The sequence below is a fragment of the Vigna umbellata genome, chromosome 11 (assembly GCF_029865625.1).
Source record: "Vigna umbellata cultivar VRB3 chromosome 11, Vumbellata_1.0, whole genome shotgun sequence".
In the NCBI taxonomy this organism is placed as follows: Eukaryota; Viridiplantae; Streptophyta; class Magnoliopsida; order Fabales; family Fabaceae; genus Vigna; species Vigna umbellata.
This window is the reverse complement of record NC_142175.1, coordinates 17271608-17289380: the sequence shown is the minus strand read 5'-3', so window position 1 is coordinate 17289380 and position 17773 is coordinate 17271608. Positions and strand designations below refer to the sequence as shown.

The window sequence follows — 17773 nt, the reverse complement described above, 5'->3', positions numbered from 1 at the left end:
GACTTTTACTCACAACTGCCATGGTATTAAGTGTATCATAAATTGAACATTACATAATAAATGTCGAGAATTGAGGAACCATTGTGAAACTAAACAACTTCATTTTATTAAATACTTCAAATGATCAAAGGAGGAACTGGATTACATAGTTCTTTAAAAAGCAGTAAAGAAAGCGTAAACAAGCAATTTTAAGTCTCAGGATTGTTTGCAGAAGCACTTGGCAAGTGTTGCAGTTGTTCTTCAATGTTCCCAACACGCGATTGCAACGCATCAAACCTTGTAGTGATGACCATGTCCATGTTTCCAAATCTTGTTTCAAGGGCATCAAATCGAGTTTCAAAGGCATCAAATCTTGAACCAACAAAGGTTTGCAGTTGTTCTATGCGGTTGATTACATTATCTAGTGTTGTAGATGAACTGCCTTGTTCATCATGTTGTCCTTGATTCTGTTGACCTTCTTGTAAGGGGGGATGGGGGGCATTGCCTTTGGGAACCCATTCTCCTTCATCATTTTGCATATAACCAAATGATGCTAGAACTTCATAACCAATTCTTTGCTTGAACTTCAGTTCTGAAATGGGATAACTTTCAGTAGGCACTTGAAAGTGTTCCATGAAGATGGTTATCAAATGTGGATACGGCAACTTTGCGTTCTCCCTTAATGCTCTTTTCATCTTATATCTAATAAGATGTCCCCAGTTAATTTGAATGGAATTGAAAAATGCCCATAGCAACATAATATCCTCTTCAGATGCCTGACCAATATTGGTTGCACGAGGAAGTAATACTCTAGTGAGAACGTAATGAAGTATCCTTGGTTGAACCTTCATTTGCCCCGCTAGTATTCTAGATTGTATGGCTGCATCATCTCTACACACTAGTTGCCTTGCAGTGACAGAATCGTATTGTTCTTTCCACTCATCTACAACTTTGCCTTCGTAGCAAACACCCTCAGATGGGAGATTAGTCAGTTGTTGAAAAAGATTAGGGCTGACCCTAATTTTGACCCCTCTAACTTCGCTTCGAATAACCCCCGTATCAGATATTGACATGTTGCTATAGAACACTCTGACTAATTGTGGGTGGTAATGTCTTCTTAAACACACAAATTCAGTCAGCCCAGCTTCGTGTAATATGTCATAGAATTGAAAATTTCTTCCTTGAAAGTATTCGTCCTCTAGATACTTACTATCCAAAATTTCCCGATTTACGAAATGTTGGGCATATTTCTCCTGTTGCTCATCCGACGAGAAGAGATCATTGGTAGGCGTAGGAGGGGATGACGATGGTGATGGGGTTGGACTCCGGCGACGGCGACGTCCACCAACGGAAGAAGATGCCTTTTGTTTCTTCGTTCCACGATCAGCCATTGTATTTCGTTTAGGGTTTTGCACTGAGAGAAGACAGGTTTTGGAAACGAATATGAGGAAGGATGTGTTTTGGGCGGTTACGAACACGATTGCAACTTATACACGTTATGCAGTGGGATAATTAGGTTTAAGTAACTGAACACAGTAATCGATTACCAGAGCCTCGTAATCGATTACAATGCCCTCGTAATCGATTACCAGAGCCTCGTAATCGATTACAATAACAAATACTGGTGTGGTCATATGCATCACATACATTCATGAAAGGAATTTCATCGAAGACCATTTTAACTTTCAAAAACATAAAAAAGTTACAAAATAAGCAGCAAACAAGTTGTATATATCAGTTGATGTTGTTATCGAAATTGTTATGTACAGCTGACAACAACGACATAAATCCAAAATGACCCATTTCGGTATCTTGTGATAGTTGGATAGTGTCCGCTTCAAATTGTTCACGGTCATCACATTCAAGAACATTACTTGGTCTTTCGCCCTGAAACAACACAACTACTAAGTTAAACATAATTGATAGACTAAAAACTATGTAATAAATATTTTGACCGTAAATAATGACTCACGCATTGTTCGGTTGGTGCTGTTGAAGTGTTTGTCAATGAAGTTGACTTTCTTCTTTTGGTTTTTTTCTCAACAGTGGACTTCAACCTATTTGTGCGTGGACGTCCTTTTCGCTTAACAGTTGCAGGACTGTGTACAAGGACATCAGATGTTCCAACTGGAGTAAGTGGTATTGACGTGCATGCACCAGTATCGTATCTTAGTTGGCCTGCATCACTGATGATGTTATTTGTCATGGAAGAACTGAATCCAAATTTTGTACCCAAACAACTAAGTTCTTTTTCCAATTCAGTACTAGCTTCCTCAGACTCACATGCAACTTCAGCAATTTCATAAAAACGTTTGCACAACAGTTTGTATCTTTGCATCCGTGGTTCATTTGTCGAATTACTATACGATGCTGTTATTAGTGTGTGTCTTCTTCGAATGTTTTTGCTCCAGCGCCTCAAAATGTATTGTGAGGGAACACTGTAAACATCTTCTTGGCCAAATACCAACAGGGAATGGCGACATATAATTCCTCTAAACTCAAAGAGGTGGCAAGAGCAAGTGGTTGTCTGTGTGATGGGATCAAATTGAACTTTGTAAAATTTATCCGGTACACGATTACCCTCCCACATTCGTTCCTCTTTTACAGTGTAAGTGTTCCACAAGTCCTCCTTTAAGGTGTCTTTGATGAAACAATTCATCCTTGAACGGAATTCTGTTTGGACCTCCTCAAACTTTGCATGTGTGTATTCCACTTGAAATTGTCTCTCAATTGGTGACTGAGAACCACATGCAATAGTGGTGTTCATGGAGGAGAAGTCGGCTTCTATTTCCTTCTGCGCCTTTACCCTAAGTGCATTGTCGTATTGGACCACAAACTGTTGAAGTGTTGTTGTAGAATTGATAAATCCATCAAAAAAGGCATTCATTCCCTCACTTCTCTGAGTCGTAGACATGCCTGCCCAAAAATCTTTTTTCAAGTAACACGGGACCCATTTATGTCTCTCTTCGTACAAATTACATAGCCATTCATTTTCCTCCAATCCATGTTTGGTAAGTAGTTCCTTCCAACCATTTTCAAATTCTGTTGGACAAACACAATCATATATAAGCGCATGTAGTTCGGTTTTGATAACGGGATTATTTCTATACCCGTGCAATTTTTCAGGCAACTTCTTAAGGATGTGCCATAAACACCACCTGTGCCTTGTATGAGGAAACACTTGTTCAATAGCGTTGGCCATTGCTCTGCATTGGTCAGTAATAATACCTTGAGGAGTCTTATTACGCATGCATCTTAGCCAACATTGGAACAACCAGACAAATGAGACAGTGTCTTCCGAAGACAACAATCCACAACCAAGTAAAATCGAGTATCCATGATGGTTAACTCCAACAAAAGGCGCAAATGGCATGTCGTACTTATTTGTTAAGTAAGTGGTGTCAAAGGAAACAACATCACCGAATTCTTCACATGCAGCACGACTTCTTGCATCAGCCCAAAACACACTACAAATTTTATTCCCTTCATCCAGAGCAATGTCATAGAAGAACTCGTTATTTCTATCTTTCATTGACGAAAAGTGTCGTAGGAGTGCCTGACCATCACCATCCTTACATAAAGATCTTCTGTGTTGGCCAATGTAGTTTCGAGCGTCCCGCTCGACAAAGTCCATGTTTTCATATCCCCCCGCATCGTTGACAATGCTAAGGAAACTCTTATTTAACCTAACTCCAGCATCGTCGTTGACCTGCAACGTGTGTTTTGCATGCATGCTTAACTTTCTATTGGCTGCAAATAGTTTGGAGTTATTTGGACAAAGATCGTGGTTGTGGTCCAGAACAACGGTCCTTATAAACCACTTGTCCTCCTTCTTTGCAATGGTTATCCCAGCAGGACATTGGTTAATTTGACTTGGAAGTGTTTTTACCACTGGTTTGACCGAAGACACATATTTTCCCTCCCTTGAACAAACTATTCTGAGATAGTAGACGTTGTTGTCTTTATCTTTTTTAGAAGTCCTAGTCCGCACGGCAAACCCACGTCTAATGGCGTAGTTTGTGTAAAAAGTTTTAGCTTCAACCATTGAGTCAAAACACATATGCACTGTTGGGTCAATCTCCATTAAACTTTCATTGGGCTCATCAACATTGTCATTATAGTCATTCCCTTGATCCCCATCCATTGTGTGCGTTGACATTAAACCCACCTTTAGAGATAAAACAAATTATATTCACTCTTCACACTTACCACTATGACCACTGGCAACTACAAAAATAATGAAAATAAAAACTTTTCAAAGAACTTATGTAAACGTACCGTGGTGAAAAATGGTGTGCCCTTTAATGAAGCTCAGTGGTCCTAACCAACCTCATCTTCTACATTTAAGTCCACCATAAATGATTCTTATGTGCTTCTCACCAACCCTCCGAACTTCGTTTTGTCCCTTCTCTTTAATGAACACCCTGGTACGTTGTCTGTAAGTGCTTGGTCAATGGAAATAAGTGTGAACGTTGGATTCTAACGTTGGTTGTTGACGCAGCTGTGTATTCCCGCCAAAGGTCCAATTTTTTGCTTGTGAAACACGTATTTGGTTATCCTGTGAAAGCATGCATTGATGGTTGTCAGCATAAAGTTTCTCTCTCCTAACCCCAAATCAATGCTTTTCACTTTTAAAGGCTACCCATCAAGTCAGACTATCTCCCCACAATTAATGTAACTTGATTTGAATAAGTTAAGTTAATGGAAATAGATATAATATTAATATTTTTTTGGGTACATTGATTTCATATAATTTCATCGTTCACGTACTTGTATTTCAATTTCGGGGAGAGAAACCAATTGTGTAGGCTTCAATCAGGTGACAGTAACCCGATTACCATTGTTTAGTTGTGAGTGACTTCTTTAATCATCCTAGTCATGTATCGTCCTTAACCTACAATTTTTATGTGGACAGGAAATTTCTGCATAATCATGGATGCATGGGAAGACCTTGTTTATGATGATGATGTCCTTGAATCGTTTTTGAAAAAATGTGATGCTTCCGCAACGCTTATTCCTGGTCCTGCAGGTAACATCCAAGCAGCTTTCATGAATAGGACGGGAACAGAACAACCGAAATCGACACAAGAATTTGCTCGTGATGTAGCTGACGCAACCTATGAACGAGATTTCAACTCCAATGCTTGGAAATGGGCACAGATGTTTATTGAACACCACGGTACACTGAATCTCATACACGCTTCCAAGAACATTATTACCTTCAATACTTGTAATTTGTTTTAATATTTTTTTATCATAGGTCTCGTAAAGGATGGAAAATTCGAGAACGTTAACTCCCTACAAGAGGCAAAATCAGGTGAGGTCCTTCCATTGGTGGTTTGCATATTGAAAGAGTGCAAGCCCAATGGGTTGGGAGATATGCAGTTGACTCTTAAGGACCCAACTGCCACGATGAAGGCTTCGTTGCATAAGAAAGCTCTTGATGATCCTGAAATTGCAGAAAATATCGCAGTTGGTTCCGTTATCATACTCAATCTTGTAAGCCATCAAATTTTTACTTAACTACCATAATTATTTTATTGGTATTTAAGTGTTATTCTTCTTATAAATTCCGTTTGTACATTTAGGTCCACCCCTTCACTGCATTTAGGCAAAACCACTACCTCAATATTACGCATCGCTCTATAGTGAAGGTATTTCCAGCTGAAGTTTCTCCTCCTACAATTGACCTTGTTAAGGAGACAACAAAACCTGTCATTCGACTTCCTATGTGGGCAGAGAAGGAACTCAATGTGGATGACATCCTCCGCAAATTTGTCCGTCCATCTGACCAACCATCGACGTCCAATCAAGCAGACAACCAATAGTGGGTTTAGGATAACTGTAATTTGATATGAACATCATTATAAGTATTTCATGGATAACTGTAATATTTGAAACGTACAATGTATCATTTTGTTGTGTATGTTGTGTAACTGAATCTCTATTAATGGTGTGTTATCATGAATTTATTTATGTCAAACAAAATGGTGCCTAAAAGTAAGTTTATTTTCGAATGGTGACCCCTGTTCACCTGCTTCAGTAGCAGTGTTATACTTTATGTACAAATTCCAAATTTCTCTCGGCTAATCGTTTACAAGGGTACTGTAAACGATTACCAGCCCCTTTTTTCCAATGGTGACCTGTGTTCACCTGACTGATGACCTGTGTTGGACTTTCTGTACAAATTCCCAATTTCTCTCGGGTAATCGTTTACAGGGGTCCTGTAAACGATTACCAGAACCCTTTTTGAACACTCTCACTCATTCCTTGCACAGCTTGCTCCACCAACTCATGGGGGGTCACCCCACACTCATTGGCCTCACATCACATCACCATCCACCCTCTCCCACCACTGCAACACCTGCACCAGCCTCAGACACTTGCACAAGTGCCTAAAAGTCAATTTTTCTTCCAATGGTGACCTGTGTTCACCTGACTGATGACCTGTGTTGGACTTTCTGTACAAATTCCCAATTTCTCTCGGGTAATCGTTTACAGGGGTGCTGTAAACGATTACCAGAGGCTTTTTTCAGCAGTCTCACTCATTCCTTGCACAGCTTGCTCCACCAACTCATGGGGGGTCACCCAACACTCCTTGGCCTCACATCACATCACCATCCACCCTCTCCCACCACTGGAACACCTGCACAGGCCTCAGACACTTGCACAAGTGCCTAAAAGTCAGTTTTTCTTCCAATGGTTACCTGTGTTCATCTGACTGAGTACCTGTGTTGGACTTTCTGTACAAATTCCCAATTTCTCTCGGGTAATCGTTTACAGGGGTCCTGTAAACGATTACCAGCCCCTTTTTTCAGCAGTCTCACTCATTCCTTGCACAGCTTGCTCCACCAACTCATGGGGGGTCACCCCACACTCATTGGCCTCACATCACATCACCATCCACCCTCTCCCACCACTGGAACACCTGCACAGGCCTCAGACACTTGCACAAGTGCCTAAAAGTCAGTTTTTCTTCCAATGGTGACCTGTGTTCACCTGACTGATGACCTGTGTTCGACTTTCTGTACAAATTCCCAATTTCTCTCGGGTAATCGTTTACAGGGGTGCTGTAAACGATTACCAGAGGCTTTTTTCAGCAGTCTCACTCATTCCTTGCACAGCTTGCTCCACCAACTCATGGGGGGTCACCCAACACTCCTTGGCCTCACATCACATCACCATCCACCCTCTCCCACCACTGGAACACCTGCACAGGCCTCAGACACTTGCACAAGTGCCTAAAACTCAGTTTTTCTTCCAATGGTGACCTAAGTTCATCTGACTGAGTACCTGTGTTGGACTTTCTGTACAAATTCCCAATTTCTCTCGGGTAATCGTTTACAGGGGTCCTGTAAACGATTACCAGAACCCTTTTTGAACACTCTCACTCATTCCTTGCACAGCTTGCTCCACCAACTCATGGGGGGTCACCCCACACTCATTGGCCTCACATCACATCACCATCCACCCTCTCCCACCACTGGAACACCTGCACAGGCCTCAGACACTTGCACAAGTGCCTAAAACTCAGTTTTTCTTCCAATGGTGACCTGTGTTCATCTGACTGAGTACCTGTGTTGGACTTTCTGTACAAATTCCCAATTTCTCTCGGGTAATCGTTTACAGGGGTCCTGTAAACGATTACCAGAACCCTTTTTGAACACTCTCACTCATTCCTTGCACAGGTTGCTCCACCAACTCATGGGGGGTCACCCCAGCCTCCTTGGACTCACATCACATCACCATCCACCCTCTCCCACCACTGGAACACCTGCACAGGCCTCAGACAGGTGCAGAAGTGCCTAAAAGTCAGTTTTTCTTCCAATGGTGACCTGTGTTCATCTGACTGAGTACCTGTGTTGGACTTTCTGTACAAATTCCCAATTTCTCTCGGGTAATCGTTTACAGGGGTCCTGTAAACGATTACCAGAACCCTTTTTGAACACTCTCACTCATTCCTTGCACAGGTTGCTCCACCAACTCATGGGGGGTCTCCCCAGCCTCCTTGGACTCACATCACATCACCACCCACCCTCTCCCACCACTGCAACACCTGCACCAGCCTCAGACAGGTGCAGAAGTGCCTAAAAGTCACTTTTTCTTCCAATGGTGACCTGTGTTCATCTGACTGAGTACCTGTGTTGGACTTTCTGTACAAATTCCCAATTTGTCTCGGGTAATCGTTTACAGGGGTCCTGTAAACGATTACCAGAACCCTTTTTGAACACTCTCACTCATTCCTTGCACAGGTTGCTCCACCAACTCATGGGGGGTCTCCCCAGCCTCCTTGGACTCACATCACATCACCACCCACCCTCTCCCACCACTGCAACACCTGCACCAGCCTCAGACAGGTGCAGAAGTGCCTAAAAGTCACTTTTTCTTCCAATGGTGACCTGTGTTCATCTGACTGAGTACCTGTGTTGGACTTTCTGTACAAATTCCCAATTTGTCTCGGGTAATCGTTTACAGGGGTCCTGTAAACGATTACCAGAACCCTTTTTGAACACTCTCACTCATTCCTTGCACAGCTTGCTCCACCAACTCATGGGGGGTCTCCCCAGCCTCCTTGGCCTCACATCACATCACCACCCACCCTCTCCCACCACTGCAACACCTGCACCAGCCTCAGACAGGTGCAGAAGTGCCTAAAAGTCACTTTTTCTTCCAATGGTGACTTGTGTTCATCTGACTGAGTACCTGTGTTGGACTTTCTGTACAAATTCCAAATTTCTCTCGGGTAATCGTTTACAGGGGTCCTGTAAACGATTACCAGCCCCTTTTTTCAGCTGTCTCACTCATTCCTTGCACAGCTTGCTCCTCCAACTCATGGGGTGTCTCCCCACCCTCCTTGGACTCACATCACATCACCATCCACCCTCTCCCACCACTGGAACACCTGCACAAGCCTCAGACAGGTGCAGATTACCATAAAAGTCAGTTTTTTTTCGAATGGTGATCTGTGTTCACCTGACTGAGTACCTGTGTTGGACTTTCTGTATAAATGGGCAATTTCTCTCGGGTAATCGTTTACAGGGGTCCTGTAAACGATTACCAGAGCTTTTTTTCAGCAGTCTCACTCATTCCTTGCACTACTTAGTCCCCCTACTCATCACGGGTAACTCCAACCTTCTTGCGTTCACATCAATCACCAACACCCATCTCCCCACTCGGAAATTGATCAAATCCTTCGCATTAATTACCATTAATTTTAGTGAAAATGCTCTCGTACTTTTCAGATTTTTATTATAATGTTGCGTTCATTTTCCAATCACTAATTTTGTCATTATAACAAACACAAACGCAAAGTAAAAACAATTCATTTCGAAATCCAACCACTATTCTTATTACAAACACATACTGTACATTGTCAAATAACATTAGGTACATATTTCAACATCTTATACATGTCAAAATTGTCAAATAACATTAGGTACATATTTGAACATCTTATACATGTCAAAATTTGATAATTTCTTAGCAATCCTAGACAATGCCGTATAGATGTAGGGCTTCCATTCTGCTAGTGTTCTCGTTGTCCAGGATCCAGTCACACACATATTGCTTTCTAATCCCAAGCAGCTCCTCCTGAAACCAACATTTTCCACATTACAAACCAGGACATACAACAATATTATCAAACACACAGTTCCAACTTACAGTTGTATATTCAGGCATGCTTTTCCCGTTGTATTTTTCATCTCCATCCCAGATTTCCATTGCTTTCAACATTATTACTCCACAATCATGTCTGAAATAATATACCCACAACATCAGATTACTTTTGCCCATATACATCACAATATCGTCCGGCACTACAGTTCAAGAAACTTACAAGTTTGGTTGGGATGGGATATTTGCTTGTTTAACTGTCAAAGGAGCAATACTACCTTCCGGTATATTCATCAGGATGCAAAAAAACCGTGCCATATTTTCAGCCTACCAGTTAACAAAAACAATAAATACTTAAACAATGCAGGGTTATGTCATAATCACACGGTAATCAACAATGAAAGATGTCGAATCTTACAACGGCTGTGTCTATCCTTTTGCGGTCTCTGATCCCCTTCCCCAATGAATCGATCACAAAAATCTCCATTGACCTCAACTTCACTGAATAACACCACCAGTGATCATCGTGGACAAATGGCAGAAACAACTACAAAAAATATAAACAATTTCAGTAACACATTTACAACCAAAAGTCGACAAGATTGGGAAATTCAAGGTTACTCACAAAGTCCGCCGTGGGTAATTCTTCAAGTCCAAAATGATCGGAACGGAAATAAGTGTTATAGTTATGAAGCGTGAATACATGGCGATTCTGTGGACGTTTCCTATAATCTGTAAGAATATGGTGCTGTGGACAATTTCAAAATCATCAATAAAAATTCGATCAAAAATACTTTCTTCAATCATAAATATGACACAATATCAAATTTTATTTACCGAGTATAACGGACTAAAATGAAACCTCTTAACAACACCGGACAACCTTTTCTCAAAGTACATAAAGACCGTACAAGCAAATAACACCACCTACACAATAAAAAAATTTCACATTACTAAAATAAACTATAACATGAAACACAACCAAATGTGACAATACTAACCATGTTATCAACGTATTTCAGTGGGGCCAAAGTGTAAATTGAAGTCGTGCTCAAGCTTTGGCCAATTATCTCGCTTACAACCCTAAACATACAAATATTACTCAATCACAAACAATACATATTCCTCAACCACAACTACAATTCATACCACATACCTGTGTACGTTCATCTCTCTGATGCTGACTGCTGTATACAATTGGTTTGCATCAACACTAGTGCTTGGATCACCAACAAAACTCCGCAATGGGGGTATAGCCAATGGCACCACCTCTGGTTCTCCTTCATCAGCATCATCTTCTATTTCAATAAAATTAATGTTACCAACAGTTTCATCATCCCCTCTTACTTCAGCATGTGCACCTAGGGGGTCATCAACTTCATTTCCATAACCTTCTTCTTCTCCCCCAACTTCAGCATTCTCCTCACCTCCAACTCCATGTCCATCACCTTCTTCTTCTCCCCCAACTTCAGCATTATCCTCACCTCCAACTCCACCCCCAACCTCTTCATCAGTGGCACATGCATCTTCTTCGTGAAAGATTGGAGTTTGATAAATTTCAAATAGCTCCCTAGTCAAAACTCCAATCTTGGCATTCAATGCTCTGATATGTTCGTTATTTTTCCTCAATCTCTCCTCCGCACCTGCTTCCCATGCCCCGTCATCAGAGCTTTCTTCTTCATCATCGTCTTTGTCAACCTTGGATCCTTCACCCAAGGATCCTTCGTCATCCAAGTTGAAAGCTGCACGGATTTCCGCCCTATGACGATCTTCATTTCGTATATACCACTCCATATTTAACTGCACCAATAGCACACAACAAATTCAGACAAAATACACAATCCATTTTAACATACAAAATAACGAAAAACAAAACACTTACATCTCCGGTCATAAAAATATTTTCAATTTTTTCGGTCCTTGATTTAAACGGGAACCATCTCATTATGCGCGGGAAAAACCGGTGCGAAGGATGACCATGCAAAGAGAGTCTCTCAACCGCCCAAGCCTAAAATATCATAAAATTATTACATCAAACATAATTCACAATGTTCTGCACTACATCAAAATAGTGAACTACATATCATATTACCTGCAAGACTGCCACATTGCCACTGAGTGTTACTGACTGGGGGATACCTGCTCCCATAATTTTCTTCTTACATTTATTTAAATTCTCTACAATGTGTTTATGTACACCGGTGCACCAATCATATAGACACAAACGGTCTAAGTCATCTAACACTCCAAAAGGCATGTTACAAACATGCCTTGATTTCCTAGGGAAATAGAAAACAACCAAACAAACTAATATATATAACCTACACACTACATCGACTTCAATGTTTTTATCATGAACAATGACACTAAACATGTCTGTCAAGTCCTTCAAACTGATGGTTTTTGATTTGAACATTTCACCAACCAATCCACCAACTACTTCATCAAAGGGAATCTCTAAACCACCTATTTCTAAACCTAAGCTCATCAACACATCAACAACTCTAAAGGGCACCAACTTTTGACTAACTCTAAAACTGTTATCATTTCCAACCCACCTGCTAACCATAACCTTCAATAATTTTAAATTCACCTCCACAGGGTTATTAATATTCACACACCACATAAATGGTGTCATCCTAATCCGATCCACATGACACTGTCGGAGTAAACGATTCATTTCAATTATGATCGATGAATCCATCGAGATAAGAAGTCGCCACTACAAAAAAAATCATAAAAATTTATTACTAACTACAATCCGTAAGATAATTAAATAATATATAAACAAAAAATTTAATTTTTTTCTTACACTTGCTTTTTTCCCTTCCATTGCAACGGCCCTAAGAAGACAACATTCCACACTCAGTTATATCATTCAACTTAATGAAAAACTAAAACACAGAGTAAAACACAATGTCAGGGCTAGCCCATTTTTACTTACACCAAAATGTAAGGGTTTCAACGCACGTTTTGAAGAAGGAGGAGAGAACGAAACCGAGGATGGAAGCTTCGAACACGGCAAGAGGACGAAGGCTTCAACGAACGAGAAGACGGACACACACCGAGAGAGAAGACGGACGACAGAGAAGGCTTGAACGAACGAGAAGAAGGAAGGCTTCAACGAACGAGAAGAAGGAAGGCACCCTAAACCGCGAACGAACGAGAAGAACGAAGGCTTGAACGAACGAGAAGAAGGAAGGCACCCTAAACCGCGAAACCCATATTTTGTCAAAATTTTATTTAGAAAGCCCAAAATACCCCTATGACCGTAACCCCTTCTCTGTTCCATTTTCAAATTACTCAGCCAATAGGAAGGTGCCACGTGCACGTTGTCAAAACTGTGTTAAAAAAGCATTGTTGGAATAACATTTTCCTTATTTTAATTAGTTTTTTTTTTCTTTCTCTTCTTTTCTACGTGCCTGCATGGTTCAAGAGGAGGAGTGGGTGTCTTTTTTTTGGGGCGTGCCAGCGAAGGGCCTTGTCTGCCGTTTGGTCCAAGTTAGGAAACATTTGATGATTGTAAATGCAATTAAAAAACGTAAACTCGCAATTCTGAACGTTAGGATATATTAGCAGAAAAGTTGTGAGAAGAGTGCAAGAGAGGCGTGATAACAGTTGAAAAACTGTTATTTTCATGCTTAAAAGTGATACTAAAAGCAACCTTTAGACTTAGAAACTAGCTTGAAATCATGCATTTTGTTTATATTTTCAGAAATAAGAGAGCTGGACAGGTTTATGCTTGATTTGAGTGTTTTTGTGCAGGTTTTGAGGTGAATTTGGTGAAAGAAGTGAAGAATAAGAGAGAGGACATTAGAAAAGACAAGAAAGAGTGCAAAAAGGAGAAGTCGAAGGCACCGCTCAGCGGCAAACTACCGCTGAGCGGCACTCAAGAGGTGGCGTTGGAACCGCTGAGGGGCAAATGGCCGCTGAGGGGAAGAAAGAAGACGCGTAACCACCGCTGAGCGGTAAATGGCGCTGAGCGGCACTTTTTGGGCTTGGGCTTTTGTAATCTTTTGTAACTCTAGATTAGTATATAAGGGCTTGCACGTCCTTTAGTTAGGCATCTTTGGCAGAAACGAGGCAAACACTCTCTCTTTCACCCCTTTGAAGGAGGATCTTGGATGCTCAGGCTACCTCTTCACCTTTATTGGGTTTATTCTTTCATACTTTCATTGTTATTCATCTAGGTTCACCATGAATATGGTGAACTAAACCTTGTATGTTTGTTGGGGAATCAATGTAATCTCTTGAAGCTCTCATATATGGAATCTGTTGAGTACATCTTTGAATTAAGACATATGCTTTCTTTCATCATTAGTTAGGGTTTTTCCTCTTTGCTCAATGCTTGCATTGTTTAACTCATTCTAATGCATGATTATTGGTTTTGTCGATACGGACACGTACGGGGAAGTCTAGATCCGGGGAATTTCTCCCAATATTATACTGACAATATTCTATTGGTTGCCTTTAAGCTCCTGCACTCATGAACTAATCATTAGGAATGCTAGGAATTGTATGAACTATTTGATTAGGGAGAAGCCATCTAGAATGGTACATTAGAGAGTGGCATTAACAATGATGATTTGAATGTTGAATTCCTAAAATATATGAGAGTGGATGAGATGAAATTGACCCCCAACAACATATTCATTCATATATTCCATTGAAAGTGTTTATCTTTTGTCTTTGCCATTGATCAAAATTCATGCATACATGTTTATTTTCTGTCTTGCATTTTAAACTCAAATATTTCGTTTGTAAGTCTTAGTTAATCAAGAAACCACATAACTAAACTAGGCCGTGAGTCCTTTGGGAAGAACGATACTTGGTCTTACCAAGTTTTATTACTTGAACGATTCGGTCATACTTGCCGATTGTGAAACAAGTTTGTGACATCATATTTTGGTGCTTACAAATTTGTCCATCAAGTTTTTGGCGCCGTTGCCGGGGACTCGTGGTTTAACTGGTTAATTTGTGTGATTATTGATTATCTTTGACTTATTTTTTTATTTTTAATTTAAATTTCGAATTTTTTTTATTTTATTTTATTTTTCTGTTTATATTTTTCAGTTTGTATTTTATTTGATTTTATTTTATTTTTCTGTTTTATGTTTTTCTGTTTTCTATTTTTATTTTCTGTTTTTTATTTTTCGGTTTTCATTTGATTTTATTTTATTTTTTTAGATTAGATTTTATTTTATTTTATTAGATTTTATCTTTTTATCTTTTTAGATTAGATTTTATTTTATTTTATTCTATCTTTTAGGTTAGGTTAGATTTTATTTTATTTGATTAGATTAGATTAGATTTTTTTTAGGTTAGATTTTATTTTTATCTTTTAGATTAGATTTTATTTTAGATTAGGTTTTATTTCATTCTATCTTCTAAATCTTCTATCTTCTAAATCTTTTTATCTTTTGAATCTCTATCTTCTCCTATATCTTTTTTTGAGCTAACAATTGTTTTTAGGGTTTTGTGCCTAATGTCTGCAGAATGCAATTTGGTCAAGAGTTTAACTATAGGGGCACTCAATTCTATCAAAGTAATCTCAACCAATGGTGGGAACCTCACTCAAGCATGGATCAAAACCAATTTTGGCAAGCTGCCGGACAATTTGAGAACCAACCACAACAACAATGGCAGCAAAAATCCTCTCTATCAGAAAGTTTGGAGGACACCCTTCAACGATTTTTGAAAAGTTCCGACTCTACTCAGAAAAGCATTGAAGAATCATGTAAAAGGATGGAGATGCACTTTCGTTACATTAGTCAGAGATTGGATGATGAGGTTAATACTGAAGTTAACCTTAAGGAGGAAGGGCAAACCAATGTCACTGAAAGTGACAAGATTCTTGATGAGAAAAAAATAGAGGGAGATGCGGAAAAGATAGAGAGAAAAGAGAAAGAAGAGTTGAGTGAGAAAAATAAAGATGAAGAAAAAGAGAAAGAAGTGGTTGAGAGAGAAGAGAGAAAGAAAATTTGTGTGAAGATAAAGAAGTTGAGGAGAAAAAGAGAAAGGAAGAAAAAAATAAAAGAAGAGAAAAAGAGAAAATTTAGGGAGAGAAAAAGGAAGAAAAAGAAGATGAGAGGAAAGAAGAAGAAATCACATGAAAAATCACATCCTCATCTAAAGAAGAATCATAGGAAGGAAAAGAAATTCAAATGCTTTATGGAAATCTTCAAGAAATTGGATATTAAAGTTCCTATGATTGAGACACTGCAACAGGTTCCTGGTTTGATCAAATTTCTGAAGAAGTTCAGTAGAAAGAAGAAAAAGAAGAAGGAACTTGAGCTTGGGTCAAGCTAATGACGTTAAACGAGCGCTTGCTGGGAGGCAACCCAGTGAATTTAAAAACTTTTGATTTGGTTTTGTAATTTTTAATTTGTGAACATTATTCTGTAAATATTTTTGTTGGATCCAGCATCTACTGAAGGATGCTAGGTGGTTAAGCATCTACTGAAGGATGCTAGGTTTGTAACACCTACTGATGGGTGTTGGTGAGAAAATTTTGCACCTACTGATGGGTGCTGGTAAGTTGGAAACACCTACTGATGGGTGTTGGTGGATTTTGGGTCAGGCTCGTGACGTTAAACAAGCGCTACCTGGGAGGCAACCCAGTTGATTGATTGTTTTCTGTTTGTTTATTTTTAGGATTTTCATAAGCATTTTTAACATTGAATTGCAGGGAACCTATGAGGGGTATGCTAGGAAGGCACGTAGGTCAAGAAAAGAAGGAGAAGGGCACATCAAGAAAGTGCCGCTGAGCGGCAATTACCGCTGAGCGGTACTATCGCAGATGGGCTTAAGTTCCCCTTAGCGGAACCCGAGCCCATTGGGGTAATTTTAAACCCTAAGCTGCGCGTTTTTACATTCTTTCAAGCTCTTCTCTGCACTAAGACTCCCACATATCTCCTCTTAGGTTTCCCACATCTTTTTACTCTTCCCTCTTTAGAAAATTTCTCTTCCACTCACTTTTACACTAGTGTGCTATCAAAGTTTGGGGTTGGAAGAGAGCATTCTAGTTTGAAGGCATTCTCATTGCATCTAGTATCTCCACCCAAGTAAGTAAAATGCATTTTGTTCATTCTAGGGTTCTTGAATTTGAATGTGATTGTCAAAGCATGAATATTTAGGGGTTTTGATTTCTATGCATGATTGGATGATATATTTAATGTTTGAACCGATTAAACTGCAAGATTATGAACTGGAAAACTGAAAATTGCATTTGGGTGGAGTTAGGGAAGCTTTAAAACTGATTTTTCAAAAATCTGCAGAGTTACCGCTGAGGGGTAAATTACCGCTGAGCGGCACTCTGCCAGATTTGGTTTTTTTTTTATTTTTGCGTGTTGGAATGTGGCGCTGGTGGCGCTGAGGGGAAATTCTGGCCCTCAGCGGTGGTTTAGTTTCGAAAGGAGTTGTGTTCTGAGTTTACTAATGATTAACATCATGTTCGGTGGTTTTGGATTTATGTTTGAATGCAGGAATGGCATCCTCTTCAGGAAAGAGATTGAAAACCATGGCAACCAAGAGAAAGGAAAAGGAACCAGAGCAGCCCCATAATGGCAGGTTCCTCTCTAGGAAACATGAGAAGCACTTTAGGGTGGTTCAGGACAGGAGACTTCTAATGGAGAGAAAGGTTGGAATGATACCTAACTTTGCTCCTCAATTTGGAGAGCAAGTGTTAGGGAATGATTGGGGGAAGCTAGCCACTTATCCATCACCTGCCAACATAGCTGTGGTGAAAGAATTTTACACCAATGCAAAGAAGATTGGTGATTATCCAGCTGAGAATTATTTGGGCTATGTTAGAGGCCATGCTATCAGGTATGATCCTGACTCCATAAATAACTTTCTGGATACTGTGTGGGCTGGTGAACAATGCCAGTTTGCTCTTAGCATGGAGGAAGGTGCTGATTATGAGGATGTGGAGAGAGTATTGTGTATACCTGGAGGACACTTTCAAAGGAATAGATCTGGCTCTGTGGTTAACATTAGGAGGACAGATTTGACTCCTCTTGCAAAGTATTGGATGGCGTTTTCTCATGCCAACATTCAGCCATGTTCACATGTGTCAGATATTACTCTCAGCAGGGCACTATTCATCTACTGTGTTATCAGAAACTTGAATGTTAATATTGGGCAGGTGATAGCTGATGAGATTAGTGTGTGTGCTAAC

The 17773-nt window shown here is 40.0% G+C and overlaps 2 protein-coding genes across 2 annotated transcripts; both read right to left on the bottom strand.

The window, feature by feature from the left end:
* Positions 1 to 1713: 1713 nt before the first annotated feature.
* On the bottom strand, positions 1714 to 4138 carry LOC148191059 (protein FAR1-RELATED SEQUENCE 5-like). The gene is made up of 2 exons (XM_088101548.1): positions 1952 to 4138; positions 1714 to 1866 (listed from the first exon to the last, which is right to left on the bottom strand). The coding sequence occupies exons 1-2, from the start codon at positions 4136 to 4138 to the stop codon at positions 1714 to 1716; spliced, it is 2340 nt and encodes a 779-aa protein (XP_087957674.1).
* Positions 4139 to 9286: 5148 nt separating this feature from the next.
* On the bottom strand, positions 9287 to 12534 carry LOC148191058 (uncharacterized). Its single transcript, XM_088102520.1, has 10 exons — positions 11687 to 12534; positions 11477 to 11602; positions 10751 to 11394; positions 10596 to 10677; positions 10432 to 10521; positions 10220 to 10342; positions 10013 to 10141; positions 9818 to 9921; positions 9643 to 9733; positions 9287 to 9570 (listed from the first exon to the last, which is right to left on the bottom strand). Exons 1-10 carry the CDS (start codon positions 12296 to 12298, stop codon positions 9469 to 9471), a joined length of 2103 nt encoding a protein of 700 aa, XP_087958646.1. The 5' UTR covers positions 12299 to 12534; the 3' UTR covers positions 9287 to 9468.
* Positions 12535 to 17773: the final 5239 nt, after the last annotated feature.

What these genes read in the sequence shown, in the direction of transcription:
- LOC148191059 (XM_088101548.1), bottom strand. Translation starts at nt 4,138, where the DNA reads ATGTCAACGCACACAATGGATGGGGATCAAGGGAATGACTATAATGAC. An exon ending in CAGCACCAACCGAACAATGC is followed by an intron (nt 1,867 to 1,951) that starts GTGAGTCATTAT and finishes GTGTTGTTTCAG; the next exon opens with GGCGAAAGACCAAGTAATGT.
- LOC148191058 (XM_088102520.1), bottom strand. Translation starts at nt 12,298, where the DNA reads ATGGATTCATCGATCATAATTGAAATGAATCGTTTACTCCGACAGTGT. An exon ending in ATATTTTTATGACCGGAGAT is followed by an intron (nt 11,395 to 11,476) that starts GTAAGTGTTTTG and finishes CTATTGGTGCAG; the next exon opens with TTAAATATGGAGTGGTATAT. An exon ending in AGAGAGATGAACGTACACAG is followed by an intron (nt 10,678 to 10,750) that starts GTATGTGGTATG and finishes TTGTATGTTTAG; the next exon opens with GGTTGTAAGCGAGATAATTG.